This window comes from Astatotilapia calliptera, chromosome 10 (assembly GCF_964374335.1).
Source record: "Astatotilapia calliptera chromosome 10, fAstCal68.1, whole genome shotgun sequence".
NCBI classification, from domain to species: domain Eukaryota; kingdom Metazoa; phylum Chordata; class Actinopteri; order Cichliformes; family Cichlidae; genus Astatotilapia; species Astatotilapia calliptera.
This window is the reverse complement of record NC_137431.1, coordinates 3,045,860-3,066,410: the sequence shown is the minus strand read 5'-3', so window position 1 is coordinate 3,066,410 and position 20,551 is coordinate 3,045,860. Positions and strand designations below refer to the sequence as shown.

General features: G+C 42.2%; 1 protein-coding gene across 2 annotated transcripts in view; it reads left to right on the top strand.

Moving 5' to 3' along the window:
* Positions 1-14,931, top strand: part of dscama (Down syndrome cell adhesion molecule a) — a 112,457-nt gene extending 97,526 nt beyond the window's left edge. The window contains exons 16-33 of one of the 2 annotated variants that reach the window (XM_026181047.2): positions 15-85; positions 1,302-1,545; positions 1,828-1,974; positions 4,939-5,094; positions 5,490-5,623; positions 6,322-6,475; positions 7,007-7,124; positions 7,266-7,429; positions 7,527-7,625; positions 7,712-7,900; positions 8,857-9,147; positions 9,977-10,153; positions 10,244-10,274; positions 10,379-10,494; positions 10,579-10,737; positions 11,745-11,942; positions 12,072-12,374; positions 12,920-14,931. In XM_026181047.2, coding sequence (XP_026036832.1) covers positions 15-85; positions 1,302-1,545; positions 1,828-1,974; positions 4,939-5,094; positions 5,490-5,623; positions 6,322-6,475; positions 7,007-7,124; positions 7,266-7,429; positions 7,527-7,625; positions 7,712-7,900; positions 8,857-9,147; positions 9,977-10,153; positions 10,244-10,274; positions 10,379-10,494; positions 10,579-10,737; positions 11,745-11,942; positions 12,072-12,374; positions 12,920-13,299 — 3,131 coding nt within the window. In that variant the 3' untranslated portion in view covers positions 13,300-14,931. The remainder of the gene's footprint in view (positions 1-14; positions 86-1,301; positions 1,546-1,827; positions 1,975-4,938; positions 5,095-5,489; positions 5,624-6,321; positions 6,476-7,006; positions 7,125-7,265; positions 7,430-7,526; positions 7,626-7,711; positions 7,901-8,856; positions 9,148-9,976; positions 10,154-10,243; positions 10,275-10,378; positions 10,495-10,578; positions 10,738-11,744; positions 11,943-12,071; positions 12,375-12,919) is intronic. The other variant, XM_026181048.2, reaches the window with a different exon arrangement.
* Positions 14,932-20,551: the final 5,620 nt, after the last annotated feature.

Sequence of the window (20,551 nt, the reverse complement as noted above, 5' to 3'; positions counted from 1 at the left end):
TGACATGATCTCAGCTCCTGATGGTCCACCTCAGGATGTGCAGCTGGAAGCCCTCTCCTCCCAGAGCATCCGAGTCACATGGAGGGTGAGTTCAGCTGATCCTGTGTGTTACCATAGACTGAATGTGTGCAGTCTTTAGCTGTATACATATAGATACAGATTTATCTCCAAATCCAGTGCTGTTCTCTCCACTGTGTCCATAAGCATTTAACCTGCTGCTCCTGTGGATTAGCTCAGCAGCGAGCAGAGTAGCTCAGCTCAGGTGTTTCTTTATTTTACTTTGAGGATTTGAACCAGTTTGCTGTAGGATATTTTATTACTCTGCTTTTTCAGAAGAAGTTACAATATTTGCATCTCTCATCTGCTTAGTTGAAAGTCGGGGAATCCATTAATTTGCAATGTGCAATAACATGTGGTCTTGTTTAAAGCTTGCATTGTTGTATTTCAAAGCAATTCAATTCATGCATCCACGTCATGCTTTCTCAAATGGCACACTGCTACGCTTTAAATCAGCGGTCCCCAACCCCCGGGCCTCGGACCGGTACCGGTGCGTGAGTCGTTTGGTACCGGGCCACGAGAGTTGAGGCTCAGGTGTGAAATGTATAGTTTTCAGGGTTTTTATCGGTTTTCAGCGTTATTTTGTTATCGTTTTTATCGTTAACTCGGTTTTCCTGGGTCTTTTCACGTGTGTTATGAATAAATCTTCTTTTTTTCGGTACCGGTACTAGTTTTATTTTGTTGTATTTATCCGCGACACCTTAAAGGCCGGTCCGTGAAAATATTGTCGGGCATAAACCGGTCCGTGGCGCAAAAATGGTTGGAGACCGCTGCTTTAAATGGTAAAAAAGTGCACATTTTCTCTCAACCAGCAAAAAGAAAAGGTTTGTGCTGGTGCTTCAGTTCTCCCAGTAAATGATTAAGAAAGACAAACAGAATGATTTGAATATAAATCATTTGCAGCATTACAACATTTTCTTTTCCTTCAGCAGAATGAGGAATGCATTTGGATGCATCACCTACTTGGTGTCATGTATCGTTACACCTTCTTGTTTCCTGCCCGTACTGACCATTCAGACCTAAATACGCCCTTAATGCATTTTTGATTGTGTTTTGGTAGGTTGGGTGTTACAAACAAGATGGATTTCATTACCAGATGTGAACAACACATGATAGGAGCATGAGTGGAAAAAATCTGATTAACTGACAAATTATCTGTGTGTGTGCTAGCACTCCTTCGTTAGCACAGTGTATATTTAATTCAGCCAGAAAATCTCTAATGAGTGTTGTCATTTTTCTGCCAGCCGCCCAAAAAGCACCTCCAAAATGGGGCCATCAAAGGCTACCAGGTAGGCTACAGGGAGTACAGCTCAGGAGGAAACTACCAGTTCAGTGTGATCAGCGTGGAGACCACAGGGGACAATGCAGAAAGCCTGGTGTTGGATAATCTGAAGAAGTTCACCCAGTATGGAGTCGTGGTGCAAGCCAGTAACAGCGCTGGGACGGGGCCGTCTTCCACCGAGGTGGCTGCTACCACACTGGAGGACGGTAAGAGGGGAGGAAATAAAACTATTCTTATTATTTGCAGTTTCACATCAACATTTTAATGAATGAGAAATGTTGTACGCAGAAAATGAGACAAAACCCTTGATCTAAATACAGCACGAATACATTTGGAGTATCGCATTACAAACACAGCTGTGAAGGAGCCAGGTAGCGTGGTTTAATGTTGCAGCTATTTGTGAGGATGTAACACAACCTAGTGGAGATCACTGGGTATTACGTGTGTTGTCAGTGTTTGTTTTTATACTCTGGGTTTTTTCTACTCAGTGCCCAGTCGTCCCCCAGAGAACGTCCAGGCCGTTGCGACTTCCCCAGAGGTCATTTCACTATCCTGGCTGACGCCTCCTAAAGAAGCTCTGAATGGCAACTTGCTGGGATTCAGGGTTATCTACTGGGCCAACCTGCCTGATGGAGGTACACGCGCACACACACACACACACACACACACACACACACACACGAGAGCATGCAAACCTGAGTTTAGATTAACATGCATTTTACAAAAATGCATCTCAGTCTCCAGAAATCTGCACTTCCTCCTCAAATAGAGTATAATTATAAACTATTCCTGATAGCATTTCTTTCATGAAAACATATACACACACAGGTTGGTGTGATCTGCACTACTATGAGTCTGCTTCCAATCAGAGCAGAGGTGGATAACCCTGTCCGATGCACCTGTGCAGGGGGCACACCTAGCCTGCTAGCATGTCTGAAGGATCAGTGTGTGAGCTAAGAGCCAGATCAAGCCACAAGTCAGAGAGAGCTGCGTTCCCTGGACAAGGATCACCTGATCTGTTAGCACAAGTGCAGTCAGTGGATAAAGAAATGTCAAGAAATGTAGGTCAAAGTCATAACATCCAACAAGGATGAAGGGGCATCCGTTTTATAATTATTTAATACATCTGTTCATTTAATATGTTTCCATTTAACATTTTAATATGCTAAAGATTTGTATTTCTATTATTTTATCCAACCACGGTCTTTATTGTTTATTTCAATTCAATTCAGCTTTGTTCAGTCACCTCTAAGCACCTCTAACAACCTCTATGAGCAAGCACTCGGTAGTAGTGGGGAAGGAAAAACTCCCTCTTAGCAGGAAGGACAACCATCTGCTGTAATTCCTGCATTCTTGTGGACTGATGTTCTAATTTGTTAGTAGCTACAAACAGATAAAAAAAATAGGGATGAAGCTAAGATTTGTGCATAAAACATTTGATTTGTTTGTGTCGGTGAATGAGGCCCGCTGTTTTCTTACATTTAGATCCCCACACTGAGCCTAGACCAAATAGTTTTACTTGACCAGTCCACATCCAAGGACACTCTGACAGCTTCACTGTGGTTTTGGAGCGTGTTGCCCAATTACAGCAGACTTAGTGGTCCTAGTATTCTGAGATGTCCTTGGGCAAGATATTGTTGATGCCAATGGCAGGCCATCACTTCTGAGGCTATTACTTTAAATATGTGCACGTGTAAAAAGATTTATAGAATTGCTAAGGTTAAGCAGTGCTCTAAGTTACCATCCTGACATGCCGGCTCAAAGCGTTACTGCGTGTGACTTTTTCTTGGTCATTAGAAACAAGTAGCTTTTAGTGTAGATACTCAGATGGATTTTTAAGGCATGGCATAACCTTCACTGCTGGCCAACAGGCTGTATGCTGATGGAAGGCGGACAGCATAGCATGGCAGTGTCAGCCAGATTGCTTGTGACAGCATGATTACCTTTGCCCCTTGCACTGTCACATCACATTGGCCTGCCTACAGAACATGAACGCTCAAGACTTGACAGCCATGGCTAGTTTGCATGGTAACAGTGAATGTATTCTCAAAGCTACATTAAAATGCTATTATTTGTAAATATTTGTGTTTTTAATTTTTTATATATACTGCAGCCTAACAATTAATATATTGAGCTGTTTATTGCACTCAGTGCCAGACAAGTGTAGTACATCAGGATGATGGAATAATCTCATTGACCAGCAGAGGGAGTTATAGAACCTGCAGCGGTGCAGGCTGTGCCGGTGTTGCAGTTTGTAGGACAAGAACAAACTGGATGTTATGACTTTGTTCATTTGTTTTTGTTTTTGTTTTTTTGTAAATACTTCTGTTGAGTAAGAGAAATCAAAGTATCTAAACTCTAAAAGACAACAGAACTGAATTTTTGAATACTCTGCCAGTGATTTTCCTGCTTATTCAGTCTATTTTTTCTCCATAATGTCAGCAAAACAGTTAAAAAATTAGAATGTAACATATTCAAATTGCTTCTTTTGTCTGACCAACAGCCTAAACAGCCAAAAACTATTATCTTCAGCAATTATGTCAAACAATGAACAGCAGCAAGTCATCACACCATCTGCAAATATCCTTTTGGCTCGGAAAAACAATTAATCCACCGTTCGAATCAATTAAAGTCACGGAAGAGCTGCAGTTATCTCGCAGTTGCAGGCACCAGAAAAATACGGGCCTCTGATTATTGTCACTTTTCTTTATCAGGATGTGGTTCCAGTTTGATGCAAACATAATTTTTGATTTTAAATTTTTTTTTTTTAATTTTTGTTCCTGGATATGAAGACTGTGGGCCAGACACAGACAACCACAGTCTTGGTTAACCTGTACATCCTATTGTGTTTTTCAAGTGTTTTAAACGCTCTCCTCCTTAATGAGGAGAAGAGCAGTAGCTGGGGGTCCGTTATAGATCTCTGGAGTGAAATGAAAAACTAGAACTGTGGACGAGAACACATTGTGGTGAAGGAATACAGACACATTGAGGTGTTGATAATCCAGAAGTTAAGAGCTGAGGGAACCATGTACGCTTGGATCCAGACTTGTTTAAATTTTGTGACTGAATATGAAATCATCTCAGGCTGTGCTCGCTTAGGCCTGATATTACTTTTATGTATTTGAGCCTCTATATTTTAGTAGTCACATGTTTGGACCAGTGGCAACCTGTCACATAACGGGATTATTTACAACAGGAGACATTATGGGGATTTTTGTTTTCCACAAAAATTATTCAGGAACCAGAATATTCTTACATATACTGAAGCCCGATTTAATACTGCTGTCAGTGTGTTTAGAGGATAAATCTGAATTTAAACAAGTTCAGAACCTAAACATATAACTGTTTAGGTTAACAAAGAAAGACTTTTAAGTTTCCTGAAGATGTCTCCAAGGTCCTTAGATTACCATGACCTGGATGAGTGAGAGCCTACACAGACATTATATGTGCAGTTACCGTATTCTCAGTCTCATTTTTTCCAGTTGATCCAGTCAAACATAAACAGTTTAACATGTCAGAAGTGAACAGAGATGTGTAGACACCACGCTGATTTATTCACTATTCTCCAAACTCATCTTCTTCTGTTTTCTGTTGGCCAGAGCTCGGAGAGATCAGGAACGTGACAACCTCTAAGCCCTCACTGGAGCTGGATGGATTGGAGAAATATACCAACTACAGCATCCAGGTGCTGGCCTTCACCAGAGCTGGTGATGGTGTCCGCAGTGAACAGATTTACACCCGCACCAAGGAGGACGGTAGGCCGATTAAGTCACCTCTCCAAATAAAAAGGCAGCTGTCAGGTTGTAGCGAGCTTCTGTCATAGAGGTTGTTTCATGGTCAGGTTATGCTAAGATCTGTGCTAAAGTGAATTTGACTCACTGCCTCAAGGAATTACAATATCTCCCCTCTTTACACTAAATGTCAGTTTTTCTAGACCAACAGTATTTTACTGGGATAAAAATGAGGCAGGATCCTAAATATACTTATTAAGTAGAGAGCAGTAAGTCTCGCATCCAGCAGAGAGAATATGTTATGTGGCCATCTGTTATCTAGCTGTATAATCAGTGTAAAAAGAGCCATAAAAATCTTTCAAGTATTAATATTAGCTTAATGTACGGAGTATATCAACTAAATTATCTCATGCTTTCAGTTCCCGGTCCTCCGGCGGGGGTAAAGGCAGCAGCTGCATCCAACTCAATGGTGTTCGTGTCCTGGCTTCCTCCTCTCAAAGTGAACGGCATCATCAGGAAATACACCGTTTTCTGCTCCAACCCACACCCCACGGTAAAGCACATCAACAAAGTATCATTCAAAAAGACAATGTTACACTGTTACACATTGTTGCAACATTGTTTGTTCGTTTTTTAATTCAAGTTCCGGTTTTAGAGCTAGCTAACCAGGAAGATAACCAGGAACCTGGAGCTTCGGCTTGAAGCAAAGATGACTTATGTTTGTTTAATAATTACAGTAAAAGTAAAGTAAAAACAAAAGTTTACAAAAAACAGAAATAATTAGTCATTGTGTGGGTTTCTTTAGCTTTAAAGAGCTTTACACCTGCTCAGCATAATGCTACAGCACCCTAAGTTTTCATAGCCCTGCATATCAGGACATTTAGAACCATTTATTTATTACTATTTGAAGCATTTGTCACACAAGAAACTGTAAATATGTGATGTGTCCTAAAGATGTGTGTACACACAAGGCATGAACATGTGAAACACAAATATTTGTAGCACCTAAACAACTATAACATTTGCAGAGGTGTACAAAAAAATCACAGATAGTGAATAAATGTGAACTCTGGCCAGTATAGTTTGAGCTGTTTGAGAACTGGTCGTGGACAGCATCAGTCCAGCTGGGTGCAAACACGATATTTGTTCATTACTGGTTTGGGCTCAATAGAAAACATCAGCATGTGTAGTTTTACCCCTGAGTGTTTTTTTATGCACTGGAGTCATTTATGAACGTCCTCCCTCCTCCAGGTGAGCAGTGAGTTTGAGGCGGCCCCAGATGTATTCTTCTACCGCATCCCCAACCTGAGCAAAAACCGTCAGTACAGCGTCTGGGTTGTTGCAGTGACTGCTGCGGGCCGTGGAAATGCCAGCGAGATCATCACTGTCAAACCCATGGCTGAGGGTCGGTGGAGCTACTCTCTTATAAAATGTGCTTTTCAATGCTGAACAGCTCTCTGTTGCCTGGTATCACGTTTGTGAGCTCGAAGTGCAAAGTGGATGCGTAAAATGTGCAGTTTGGGTAAAAATGACTCTTAAGACAAGGAGCATTACTAAATGGGAATAATGCTGCATTTGGCCCTGGGAACATGTTGCATGTTCTGTAAACGCAGATAAGCTGATGCATATACCAACAGGTCTTTATTGTCTGGAGTCAGCTCCTATATTAAGCGCCCGCTGCAGAGCTTTCTGGTCTTGCACTGTGCATATCTAATACCAGTTTGTGATCTTTGCAGTTACGATTCTTTCTATTGCTCCCCTGTAGAAAGTTGCAATAATTGTCACAGAAATGTATTCTTCACTAGTTTCTTTAAGAAGTCTGTCAGGTTAGACATGTGTGAGCACACCTTAAGTTAAATTCTCCATCTGAAATATTTAAACAGGAACACATGTCTTTGAATTTCACTGCAGGCTGATCAGTTGTGTGTTTTTGCAGCTCCGGCTCGGATCCTGACCTTCAACAGGACCGTAACGACCCCCTGGATGAGGGACATCTTGCTGCCTTGTAAGGCAGTTGGTGATCCTTCACCAACCATCAAGTGGCTGAAGGAGATGTGAGTAAAATACTAATCACTGAGGATCACTGAGGATCTTTTCACAGCTGAATATTTGTGGATATTGTCTCCTTAAAATATCCAGTGTCTGTGTGGCACACTAGAAGCTGAAAGTTAATCGTAAATGCATCTCTGCCTCAGCAACGGGACCCCAGCACCCGTTGTGATTGACAGCCGGCGCAGCGTCCATACGAACGGCAGCCTCGTTATCCGCACAGTGAAAGCAGAGGATTCTGGGAACTACACATGTGTGGCCAGTAACAGCTTTGGGCTGGACAAGATTGTCCTAAACCTCCAGGTTCAAGGTGAGAATTACAACATGGGCAGAAAGACAAAAGAATGACATGTTATCATCTTTTTCAGTGCTAGATTTCTTTCTTTAAATCCTGCTGTTTCCTTCAGTTCCTCCTGACCAGCCTCGCCTCACAGTGACCAAGACAACCACCACCTCCATCACCCTCTCCTGGATCCCAGGAGATAACGGTGGCAGCTCCATTAGAGGTCAGAGAGATTCTGCCTGTCCTTCTCTGTCACTGCTTTTTTTACCATTTGATTTACATTCATGTCTCCATCTGTGCCACCTTCAGGCTACATCTTGCAGTACTCAGAGGATAACAGTGAACAGTGGGGTAATTTTGCCATCAGTCCAAGTGAGCGCTCTTACAGGCTAGAGAATCTCAAATGCGGCACCTGGTACAAGTTCACCCTAACCGCCCAGAATGCCGTGGGCCCCGGACGCATCAGTGAGATCATTGAAGCAAAGACCCATGGGAAAGGTATGAACTGTTCTTCTTTAAGGGGCATGTTACAGGTTAGTCGTTGTGCAGCCTCCACTTATTTAAAAGTAAACTTAAAATACTTAACAATACAGCAAATGATTGGAGTGATAAACACGTTTTAAAAGGTCAAAGAGGTTTTAACTTTTTTCCCTGAGAAATAATAATATATACGGTGTGATCAAACCTGTGAAGAGCCAAAACCTTATTGGATTTAAACCAGACCGATCCTTCAAAATTCTCATGCATGAGCAGACTGCAGTTATTTTTAGATCATTGCCTTTTAATTATCCTGGATCTTCTCCGGTGTGTTAACTTAATTTTCATTTTTTGGAGCAATGGAAACAACTTTTTAGTGTACTTTGTGCAAACACACAATGGCTCAGTGGCAATTCAGGAGGTTGCACTCCCTCATCGGGGCTTGAGCTGACAGTCTCACCCTGGAGAATAAATTCTCATTGTGGACTCCTCAGCTGTAGACTTTCTTACCAGGACACCCAGATCCTACCACCCGCTCAGGTTTCAGACCGCCGCCTGTGCAGGTTTCAGATCCCTGGTGAAATCTCAGAGCGCGCTCGACAGATCCACCAAATTTGAATTTGGTTTCAGTTTCTGAAAACATCCTGATTTAGAAAATAAAGTGATAGCACAGAATGTGTTGCATCTGATTAAGTGTACACACAGTCACTGGTAAATCCTTCCTGCAAATAATGCACTCTGTCACAAAGTTCATGAACTTGACAGTGAGTTTACTCAAATGGCTTCCTTATCACGATAGCTGCCAATGCCAGCATGGGTCCAAATCTCTGAGGTTTCCTGTTTCCAGCACTTTGTTGAACGTATGCAACAAAGAATAAAGACTGTGTGAATGCAAAAGCAGGTCTAATCAAGGTGTACTTCGTCTTAAGCTCTTAATTTTGTGTCTGAATGCTGATTATTTTTCCTTCTTCCCACAGAACCTCAGTACTCTAAAGAACAGGAGCTCTTCACTAGCATCAATGCCACTCGAGTCAAGCTCAACCTGAACGGCTGGAATAACGGCGGATGCCCGATCACCTCGTTCACCCTGGAGTATCGGCCGGTAGACTCGCCCACTTGGACCACGGCACAGCGCACCTCCCTCACCAAGAGCTACGTCCTCTACGACCTGCAGGAGGCCACCTGGTACGAGCTGCAGATGAAAGTCTACAACAGCGCCGGCTATGCCGAGAAGAGAGTCAAGTTTGGAACACTCAGCTATGATGGCAGTGAGTTCACATGGTGGCAGGAGACCATCTGTTTCCCACTCTTTTCTTCACAGGGAGCAGAGTGATTGTCTGTCGTGGGCTACTGAAACCAGCAGGGTACTGTAGCTGCGTGATTCACTGGCTGCTCCAGAGGTAGTATCATGTGAACACTCACACTTTAGGAGGGAATTGGTGATAAAAGCCATAAGTTCTCAGTAACTATAGCATTAAGAGTCTGACTAAGTGTGAGAGTTTGAGGCAAAGAGGAATAAATTACCTTTTCTGTTAATGGCAGAGCTCCAGGCTCAAGGAGACTGAGCTGCCTTTGACAAATCGGGCAATAAAAAGCACATTTCATACCAAATCTAGTGGCTGCAGCTTGGCTTTCATGATGACGCCGCCTTCTGAATTCTAACACAAGAATCAAATAATCTCCTGATCTCCTTTGAGATAAAGGATACCAGCATTACCAGCTCATATTGCACACCAGGGGCTCAGCAGTATTCTACCACAATCACTTCTGAGGAACAAATACTTCATTTCCTCCCTCACTCACATTCTGCGACTGCTGAAGAGAGGGTGGGGGTGAGCATTAAGCTGTGAAGGATGAGTTCATTGGTACTGAGGTACAGTTGGGCGAAATGAGAACAAAGCATTAGTGTCAATTTGACAAAGGTCAAGCACAACGATTAGGAAAGGGCAGCAGCTTATGGTGAAACACAAAATTTGTAATGCTCTTGACTTTTTTTTACTCATTAGGATTCATTCAGTAGCTTTCATTTAAAGAGACAGATCAGGGGGTTGTCATGCAGGTTGTGTCTCCTGACACTGTCACATGACCTCTGCACAGGTACCATCGCACCTTTAGTGAAGGCGCCCAATGTGAGCGAGGATAACTCTGGGAGCGGTGAGGGTTTGAAGATGATGGTAACCATTTCCTGCGTGTTGGTGGGTATCGTCGTGATCTTCATCGGCCTTCTGGTGCTGAGGAGGAGGAGGAGGGAGCAGAGGCTCAAGAGGCTCAGAGGTGAGATGATGAGGGTCCCCGCACGTGATGGGCGGGTTTCCCAAATCTGCTACGTGCTTGCCTCTAACATTTTCTCTTTATGTTTCCTAGATGCAAAAAGCTTGGCTGAGATGCTCATGAGGTAACATCTTCATTAAGCCGTCATCATTTACCTCAGCATGCACACAGACGCAATTACAGATCTTTTTACTTCCACTCATTTTTCATCTGCTCTGTGCTTCTCAGTAAAAACACGCGTCCAGCAGAGCCAATTAACAAACAGCAGCAGACGCTCCGCATGCACATCGATATCCCCAGAGCCCAGCTTCTCATCGAGGAGAGAGACACCATGGAGACTGTTGGTAAGCACGCAGCGAGCACTGGTGACACAGGACATAATGTACGATGGCGCGCAGGCTAAGTTTGTTTCTGCTGCTGTCTCAAAGATGACAGGTCCACTGTGCTACTGACCGACAACGACTTCGGGGAGACACAGAAGCAGAAATCGTCCACAGTCACCCACACTGTCCACTACCAATCAATCTCCCAGGCCACTGGTCCACTGGTAGACGTGTCTGATGCCAGACCAGGAACTAGTAAGTCCAGTACGGACTCTTTTTTTAACTTCATAATACATTAAAATGTTTATGTGTCCTTTTATTTTCCCAGAACTCTCTCCTTTCATGAACCTTCCCTCTGTCACTTTGCCTTTTGTTTTGGAAGTTATGAGGATTCATTGAAAAGCTCAGCAGACTGCTGCCACACTCATACGCCACATTATGCTGCTTCATAGTTACAGTGCTGTTGCCATGCCTGCTGTTCTGGAGTCAATAAGGTGTTTCCTTGTGGAGCGGTTTCACTACAGATTCTATATTTACATGAAATCCACTCCACAAATAGACTTCAGCTGGTTTATTATCAGGTATAAATAGCTGCAGGATGGCTGCACAAACTATTATTTGCAGGACAGCTTTTAAAGTCAGCGCCATCATCCCTCGGTTGTTCTTTAGCCTTTGTATTTGAACCCCACTGTGGAATTACTGCCACAGAAGCCACAGTATGTTGAACTCAGTGCCACATGCACGAAAAGTTGGACGAAGTTTTGTTGCCATTGGATGACCTCCTTCAGGTTCGAGGCTCCGGGTCACATTTAGAACTGGGTGACTTGGTAATCTTGGTAATCCACACACTCTTAAATCTCTGCGATGCCGTCTCAGTGCAGCAGTAGCTGCTGTGATATCGGCACAGTTAGTGGTAAATTGTGCACCGCCAACATTAGTGAATCAGATAAAGTTCTTGATTTTAAAATTCCTCCCGTCTCTTACATGCAATCTTCTCACTGTGCTCTCTTTATAAATACTGACAACACTTTTTTTACACTCGTGCAACATGTTAATAAATTTGGCTCAATAGCTCTCATGCAGTGAGCTCACCGTTAGTTTTTATTACTTTAGTAATCAAAGTCTGCATAGTGACGCAGAAGAAAATCCACTGTAATCCCAGAGACTATATACTGTTGCCACTCTTTTCTGTTGTAATCATGACCATTTCATTGAGCCAAGTTGTTGCTCGACCTGTTTAAATACCTTGCGTTTCTCTGCCTCGCTCTCAGACCCGACAGCCCGCCGCACAGCCAAAGCTGGCCCAGCTGCTCGCAACAGGTACGCCAGCCAGTGGACCCTAAACCGCCCCCACCCGCCAGTCTCCTCTCACACTCTGAGCACTGATTGGAGGCTGCCCACACCCAGAGTGGCAGGCTCTGTTGACAAGGAGAGTGACAGCTACAGCGTCAGCCCATCTCAGGACACAGGTAAATGACACAGAGCTGCTCTGTGTGACCCTACGTGTCTAACAGCATAGCACCTGTATTAACCTTCACAAAATGCCATTGCACTAATTCTAACAATGATCCACTCCACTAACTCTGGGCCTGATCCAGACCGTGCACGGAGCAGCATGGTGTCAACAGAGAGCGCCTCCTCCACTTACGAGGAGCTCGCCAGAGCCTACGAGCACGCCAAGATGGAGGAGCAGCTGCGACACGCCAAATTCACCATCACCGAATGCTTCATTTCTGACACTTCGTCAGAGCAGATGACGGCAGGCACCAATGACTACACCGACAGCCTGACCTCCAGCACACCATCCGAATCAGGCATCTGCCGCTTCACCGCTTCCCCACCCAAGCCTCAGGACGTCAGTCGGGTTATGAACATGGCCGTGCCCAAGGCTCACAGACCGGGTGAGGCCAAGCTGTCCAGAGGCCACACGTCAGCCTGCCTGAAACTATAACTGCTCAACATCTCTAATGTTTACCCCTAATATTAACACCAGCAGTGAATTCATTCAAGCTGATAGTCGTCTTATTTAAAGTGAAACCACAAGTCGAATCTGAATGAAAACAACTTGGACACAGATGCAGAAGCATTGTCTAAAAATTCATTATAAATGTGGCAAAAAAGAAAGGCAGCGATATCTGCTTTAAAAGGCACAGGAACGTTTTGATAGTGTGAGCAAATCCCAGCCATTATAATGTAAATCCACATGAATGAAACTGTCCATTACCTGATTAGCGCATGCATTAGTGCATTACTGCTGATTTGGTGTTTTGTGCATTTCAAAATAAGAGTGCCCAGTTATTCCACACGCCTTCAATGTCACAGGAGTGGAAGAGTAATTTGGCTGAAAAGAATAAGCAGGATTATTTTAGCCTGATAAGAACAGGGTGAGGTTGTTCAGGAGTGTCTGTCGTCTTACTGACCCTGCTCTGTGTTTGTTGTCCCTCAGGGGGCGAGCTGGTTCACCTTCCTCCCTATCTGCGCATGGACTTCCTGTTAAACCGAGGCATGTCTTGCTCGGGGTCATCTAGGGGGACAGCTAGTGGGGAGAGAGCGGCCATGGGTCAAGCCTGCCTTGAGCCCCAGAAGAGCCGCTCGCTGAAGCGGCCCTCTCGGATGGCGCCCCCGACACCTACAGAGGCCCCTCAGGCCAGCAGGGACCCAGTGGCCCAGTGGCAACCCGGATCAGCGGCCACACTCCCCCACAGAGAGGGCTCAGAGCTGGCCCAGGCAGCCAAGCTCAGCACCTCCCAGGAGTCCCTGCTGGACTCCAGAGGACATCTGAAACAGAGCAGCAACCCCTACGCAAAGTCTTATACGCTAGTATAACAGCAGGGGCACCTGGGGCGGGACTAGAACTCACTCTAACACTGGACTTAACACTCAAGTGCAGTAAACTGACTTTCACCACACAGTTCTGTATATATGTCCCCTCCCTCCGAGGACGGGGTCACTTTTACTAATGTCCTTTTATTTATTTTAGACTTTTCTTTCACCTCTTGTTTGTATTTTTTGTTTTGTTTTGTTTATTTGTTTGTATCACTTGAGAAAAAAAAATTTCACTCATTTGGAGAGGAGTCCAGTCGGAGCTTTGCCAAACTAATTGAGTAATGAGGGAGCATTTATTTATTCTTGTTCATTCTTTATAAGAAATTGGTGATTATTAATTGTTAGTTGTCAGCTATTATTGATCATTAATTACTGATTACCAAGTGATCTATTATCACCATCACTTCTCCAGTGTTTTCATAAGAACCTGGACATCTTTTTTTCTTCCTCTTTGGTTTCTTTTCCTGGTTTCTGGAAGATGACGATTTGGAGTCATGTTTTTTCCTATGGAATTTTCTTCTGAAGCATTCAGTGAAACTCGGAGAAATCTCGGAACAAAAGCAATTGAAACTAGAGTCCAAACTTTTCAGCTGCTCTCAAATTGTTACTTTTTTTGAAGAAAAAAAAATCTATTTCCTATGGATGCATGGGGACTGACCAATTAAAAGACAATGAGGATTATGATCGCGGCTGGGTGGGCAGCCCAGTCGAGCATTTTGTCACACTATGAAATGATCCAATGTGAAGATTTATTATTCTTATTACTATAAATATATATATAAAAAGAGAAATCACTTTTATTTGTGGATATTACAGGGAAGAATTGATTTGGTTAATAAAGTCCTTAGTCATGTTTGCACATATCTCATTTTAATTAGGAAATGGAGTCTCTGTTGATCTTTCTCTGTGTCCCATTCTCTGATGGTGCAATATGAAAAAAGATATGAAAAGTCTATGGAAACTATTGCTCTATACTGTACTGTAATGATGATAAATAACTATGTTGTGAGTATACTTACAGAGCCGGACACACTCCAGCTTTTGTATTCAGGTGTAGTTTACCACTGCTTGTCTGCCAGGTTGGTAAATGATGTTAGCTAGAACAGGGAGGTTTTTGAGTACTGATGGTTTGCACTTCACAACAGCCCGACTCAAGTGTGTCCAGATCCCTTCTCTCAGTGCACTAGGTAGAGTCTTCAGGGCTCTCACTGTCCTCAGTAGATTTACTGTTGCTGCATTGCAGCAATGCTCCTCTACAGGGAAAAAAAAACGTGAGACAATCCAGCAGAATTCCCCCCTTCGAACCAAACCTATAATGTCTATGGGAAGTATCTGAAAAAAAAAGTTCATGTGGATATATACGTAAGAAACTGTTTTTCTGTTCCTGTCTGCCCTGGCCCGTTTCTGTTCTCTTTCTTTCAGTTAGCCTGAGGGATCCAAAATGCTGTGAGGTCATAATGTCAGTTTCTATGATTAGTTTCTATGATTAACTGTCTTCATTATGATTATACATTTTAACAAAAAAAATGTCACTTTTTATTTTTAACATGAGTGTTCACCATGGTGGCACTGGAATAAAGAGAAACTAACACAAAGGTTCAAATTTGATTAATAAAATGGCTGTTCCCCAAAGTGTCCCTCGCAGCTTTGATGGTGGGGCGGAGGTGACGGAGCAGACGGGCCCAGAGCGGGTGGAGGCCGCGCTCCCTGCCTGCTTGGGCCGTGAATTTCGGCGAGAGAGATGCCCGGTCTTCACCTCGTTTTTGTCACTGTGACAGCAATGAAACATGAGTTTCCTAATGTTGAGCGTTGTACTCCCTACCTGCAGGTGGCAGTGATGTGCTGCTCAGTACAGTCTGGTCAACACAATGAGCCTGCAGTGTGCTGAGACCCTCTCTATCAAACCTGCTTTAAACTAAGATGAGCAGCTGAGTCTGCCCTGAATCGTGGACGGGATGTTTTCCAGAGATATTCAGCAGCAAATGTGCAGCATGGAGAGATTTTGTCAGAAGACAAATGACGAAAACACCAACAAAGCCTCAAAATCCCAGAATGCACAGCAACAGTGTAAATGTTTCTTTTCCTTAAAGCAGGGGTGTCCAAGCCATTTTATTCCCTTTGATCGTATGTAGTGAAAGTCCCCTTTCTGTCAGTGTAAACAGTGAGATATAAGAAAAACAAGCACAATTTCAACACTAAGTCTTGTTTTTTCTACATGCTGCTGTCGTAAATGAAAGAAATCTGTGAGCATGAATCTTAAATGTGTAAAATACAGAAATCTGGAATTCAATTACTTTAGTATGAATAGGAAAAGCTATCAGTAGGAAACACTAGGAAACTTCTGAAAATACAGTTGAAATTCCAGGGTCCTTCTTCACCTTTCCAAAGCTGATTCTCAACCCCGGGCGTTATGTTTGACACTCCTGCCCTAAAGGAAAAGAAAACAGGCAGTACAGTTGAGTCATTTTTCCCGGTGTCATGTTATTCCCACTGACATCTATTGACTTACTCTTTAGGGTTCCCAGTTTTGAGAGAGAGTCAGACGTCTGAACTGTTCATGATAAGCTATTATAATTTTTCATCCTCAGCTCAGATGTGTTTTAAGCAAAATTTCAAAAGTTTCCGTAGCTTCAGAATGAATCCCACGTCTGTGCTCAGGGATGACTGTATAAATCGAAGCTGACTGAAAGCACAAAACATTATTTTAAGAATGCCTAACACACCAGCAGCCTCACTTTTAAACGCCATGACATCCAGTGGTTTGCAGACTCCTAATGTCAGTGGCTCCACTCTCTCCATGAGGCTTTGCAGCTGTTGACTGCAATAACTGAGAAATTACACTGTAAATTATATACAATTATATAATTCATTTAAAATAAAAGCAGTTCAGATTTATTTTGAAAGCAGCCTTTGACCTTTACTGTGAAAGATTGAAAATCTGTGATCAGTTTGATTTCAGTTGTGTCGTCCATCGATGACGTGGAACATCAACGCTGATTATCCAAATTTAGATCAGTGATGTGACAGGTTAAAGCAACTAACCGTGCTCCAGGTAACTCTGCTACTGTCTCGTCTTTGGGTTTATCTAGAAAGACGCATTTGTATAAACAGGGCAGGACTGTTTATACAAAACTCATTTAAGAAAACCAAATGAATGAAACACTCAAAACTAAATCAGTTATATTTCTTTTAAATGTGACAGCGATGCCCCAGAACAGACTTTTTATCCAATGTTGTCAGAGTTTAATTATATAAACATGTCAGATATTTAATTATAGATGGTGGTGCTTGATGCCATATTGCCATAGAATATGAATGAATGCCCAAATGACTGTGCTGCCGGAGCGGGTGGAGTCAAATTTACTTAAAACAGTTCAGGTTGACCTTAAACATATCTGAAATCTTCCAAACATACTTATCAAATTCAGTTGTGGCTCTAAAATTATTCCCACAATCTTAAAACTGATGTATTTCTTCAGTTTTGAACTTAATTTTAAATAGAAATTCTCATAGAAACATTTTTCGTTTTTCTAACTTAGTGCCAGATGATTATGTTGCAGCCACAGTTGGTCGTGACTAACTGCTGTGGTGCCGTACACTGAGAAACTCTAGGATGGATTTAGCTCTGATTGCCTGAAACATGAAACTTCATTTCTAAAGACTACAAGTGTAATTCAGATCATTCATCTGAAATTGGGGAGTGGGACCAGTTCTTTCACTACCAGTGCCCCTCTGTACCACATGACTGTCCACGGTATTTGGAGGCATCAGGTTCACTGCTCCAGAACACATTTTAATAAAAGGTACTAACTTCATTTTAAGCTTTTTTTGGCATTAATCGATAAAGTTTAGTATAATTATTGTCATTTGAAAATCAAAGCACTTCTAGAGCTTGTGAGGGTGACATTTGGCCGGAGCAGGAATGCAGTTGGACTGATAACAGCTTCTTCACCATAACAGACATGTTCATTGAGGTTTTCAGATCATTTCACACATTTCTGTGGTATTATTAAGAAAGGATAAAGAGAACTGCCAAGCAATAAAGTGCCACTTAACAGGCAGAAGGCACTGTGGGACATGTAGGCTGAAGTTAAATATCACGCAAGGGACGAAATGCGCTGAAAAGACTGGAGTGAAACATATCAGTTTAATTTTCTGCTCTAATGAAGTCAGTGTCAATTTAAAGTGTTGTTAAATTTCAGCCTGTCAAGACTCCGTCTGGTGTTGCTGCAGAGGATAAGTGTGAACAGTAGTGACAGAATTATGAAGAATCTTCCTAAACTGGTTTATTGATTCTGAACTCACCAGCCTGCCATCCTGAAGAGTCCACCTGAGCCTCACACGTCCTGCCTGCTAAATTGCTTCCATGGTCTTATATCACAAGACACAGATTAGCAGGAAGGTGTATTACTCAGCATGACAACTGTATCTGCCATCCACCTCCAAAGTCCACAACAAATTAAGCACGGTGACAGAGATTTACTCACCACCACACTCAGTGGTTAATAACAGCTGTCATAAATAAGGTTCAGGCTGCACTGAATTCTTTGCCTCTGATCAGCCTGAGAAATATGAATCCATCGTTTGCAGAGCTGAGGAAGTGGTTCTGAAAACGTAAAGTAATAAGCACGGATGCATGTCCCAGTGCAGACCTGAAGCAATGAGCTCTGAGCATGGCTCAGGCAGCTGGCATTGTTTATGTTGTCATTTATTGGATTCCAGATATTTTTACTCCTCACAAACTCATTTAGTGAGTTACAGCAAAGGAGTTTATGTGATGATCACAGAGAAATCCTTACAGTGTGATCTGTTCGCACTCAGCTGGCAAAATCAACATCGATATATCCAAATGAAAAAGCGAAGAGATCAGATCAGATCAACTAATCAGAAATTTCTACAGATTTCACTGAAAATCTAAATTGAAATTGTTCCTTACAGATGTATTCAAGAATGTGAGTGTGCCCAACTCGTACTTAGCTGGGACACACATTCATACATGTATATAAAATCCCAATTTAAACACAGCATGTTGGGAAAAATGCCTACATAATAAAACTTTGCTGAAACTTAAACCTTAATTTGTGCAAGGGCTGCTATGAGCACTCAAGAAATGTAAAATAGAAGAAGTTTGGAACTATCAGGACTCTTTCTGAAGCCGGCTGCCAGGTTATCGATCAGGGAGGTGATGAAAAACCCAGGGCCAAAGGCACAAACCCGCACAGAGAAGACACGTCATCATAGATGCTTCCCTTCCAGTCTGAAGTTACTTTACACAATATGCTAAGAAGAAAGGGATAATCTGCCCACATCCAGGTTTGCAAATCATAAAGACACAAAAGAAGAAAGAAAACTTCACTTTAGTTTGTCATTATAGCTTGAGTTTACTTGTGGGAATATGGCAAATGTTTCAAATGAATTTTACAGATCATACAGTGCAGTAGGATGCCTGGACAGTTTCTGAAAAGAACATAATACACAGCATAACAAACATGTCATTACTTCCTGATAAAATCGTTGGTTTAATATTCTCAGCTTCCATTACGAATGATTTTAATGTGAAATAATACCCAATATATCTACTAGGAAACAGGTTTAAATTAGAATTTCACGTCTTCCACTCCACTGAGGTTCTGTTACTGAACACTGTGGTCAGCAGCTGTGCTTTTTGATGAGATGGCAGAAGAGCAGAGATTCACCTGCAGCACTGTGTTTAACGCCGTATGATATTGTTGCTCTGAAACGACACAAAAACCCCACGTAACTTACACTTAAAAAGTCTGCCTGCATTATAACTCAGTGTTTCCATGGTAACAAATTAGTAATGAGTAGCACTGCAGGGCAAAAATAGGAACACGTGGCTCAGCATTTGTGGTCTGCCATGCTGCGAAGGTGTTTTTAGAGCCAAGTGGAGACAGTCCAGTCACATACTGAATCCTGTCATGTCAACAAGCCCCAGGAGCTCATTTCTGATGCGTAGAATGTAGCTCATTTCTACATTGCTTAGATTTTATGCTCCTGGACACTGTTTGTGACAATCGAAAATAAAAATTTAATTGGATCTCCTGTTTTGTTTTTCCAGTTTTAATTAATTCATGATTTTGTTTTCTAGAAGCCAAACATCTGCTACTAGAATGATGGAGAAATCTGTGTTTGAGAAAGTTGTACTTTTAAGCTGCTTTAAAAAATATTTAAATTCAAAATATTCAACAGTTTGGTTAGTGCAACTCTTTTGTCCACATTACCAAAAATGAAATTCAAGTTAAGGGCACAGGTCCATAAGGACAAAAGGATGTTGAATGAGAAATCAACGACGTTCATGAATCACTTAAAACCTCTTTTCAAGGTCAATCATTAGAACCTTTTGATCCCAGCTTGTATATACTAGCAAAAAAAATTAACTAGTGCAATATTTGTATAGCACTGTGATCAATGAAAATAGACTTTTAACTGCAGCACACAAAGTACATTGTGTGTGCATTTAACCACTTTCACAATCGTCACTAAAGTTTTCGTATAATCTTGCAGCTTTGCACATGAATGCTTCACTGTCAGCTTTTTCAACTTTCTTCTTAAATCACAGATGTTGAAGCATGTGACCTGCTGCATGCGGTGCACGAATTCTGTAGCAAGGAAAGAAATACTCAAAAAAAAAAATCACTCCTTTCCGTTGTCTTTATTTATTTCTCTGTAGAAGTGGGTATGCATGTGTGCACGTATGTGTGAGCTTTCATGCATGCATGTGTGTGCTTGTACAATACACGTGAGCCAATCTAAAAATGAACAATCACACTGGAACCACAACAAAGAACCACAATCACAACATCTGCAGTCTCAACAAAGATACAACTGAGAGAGTCATCGGGGGAAAAGTGTGTTGGAGAGGAGATCTCTGACATGTGAACACATTTAGAGACACTAAACTGATTGGATTTTAAAGACACTGGTAACAGTATGGAATCATTCTGCTCAGCCACAGGAAGAAGCCAGTAACAGGCCTCCAGTGGAGCCCAACTCTTCTGCTGGTACTGTGACCCAGATTATAGCATCAATCAAAGATCGCTGTTTAACATTACATGAGAAGACCTGCCAGCTTCCTGTTTATGTGGGTGTGCAGTGAGTGTGAAACCACACTGTAAAGTGTCACTGAAGTAAAAAAGAAATAGCAAAATTATATTATTATCTAAATACATACACCAAGAAAGTAATAATGCAACATTTTGTATATAGTAAAGTTATTCATTATGCACAGACT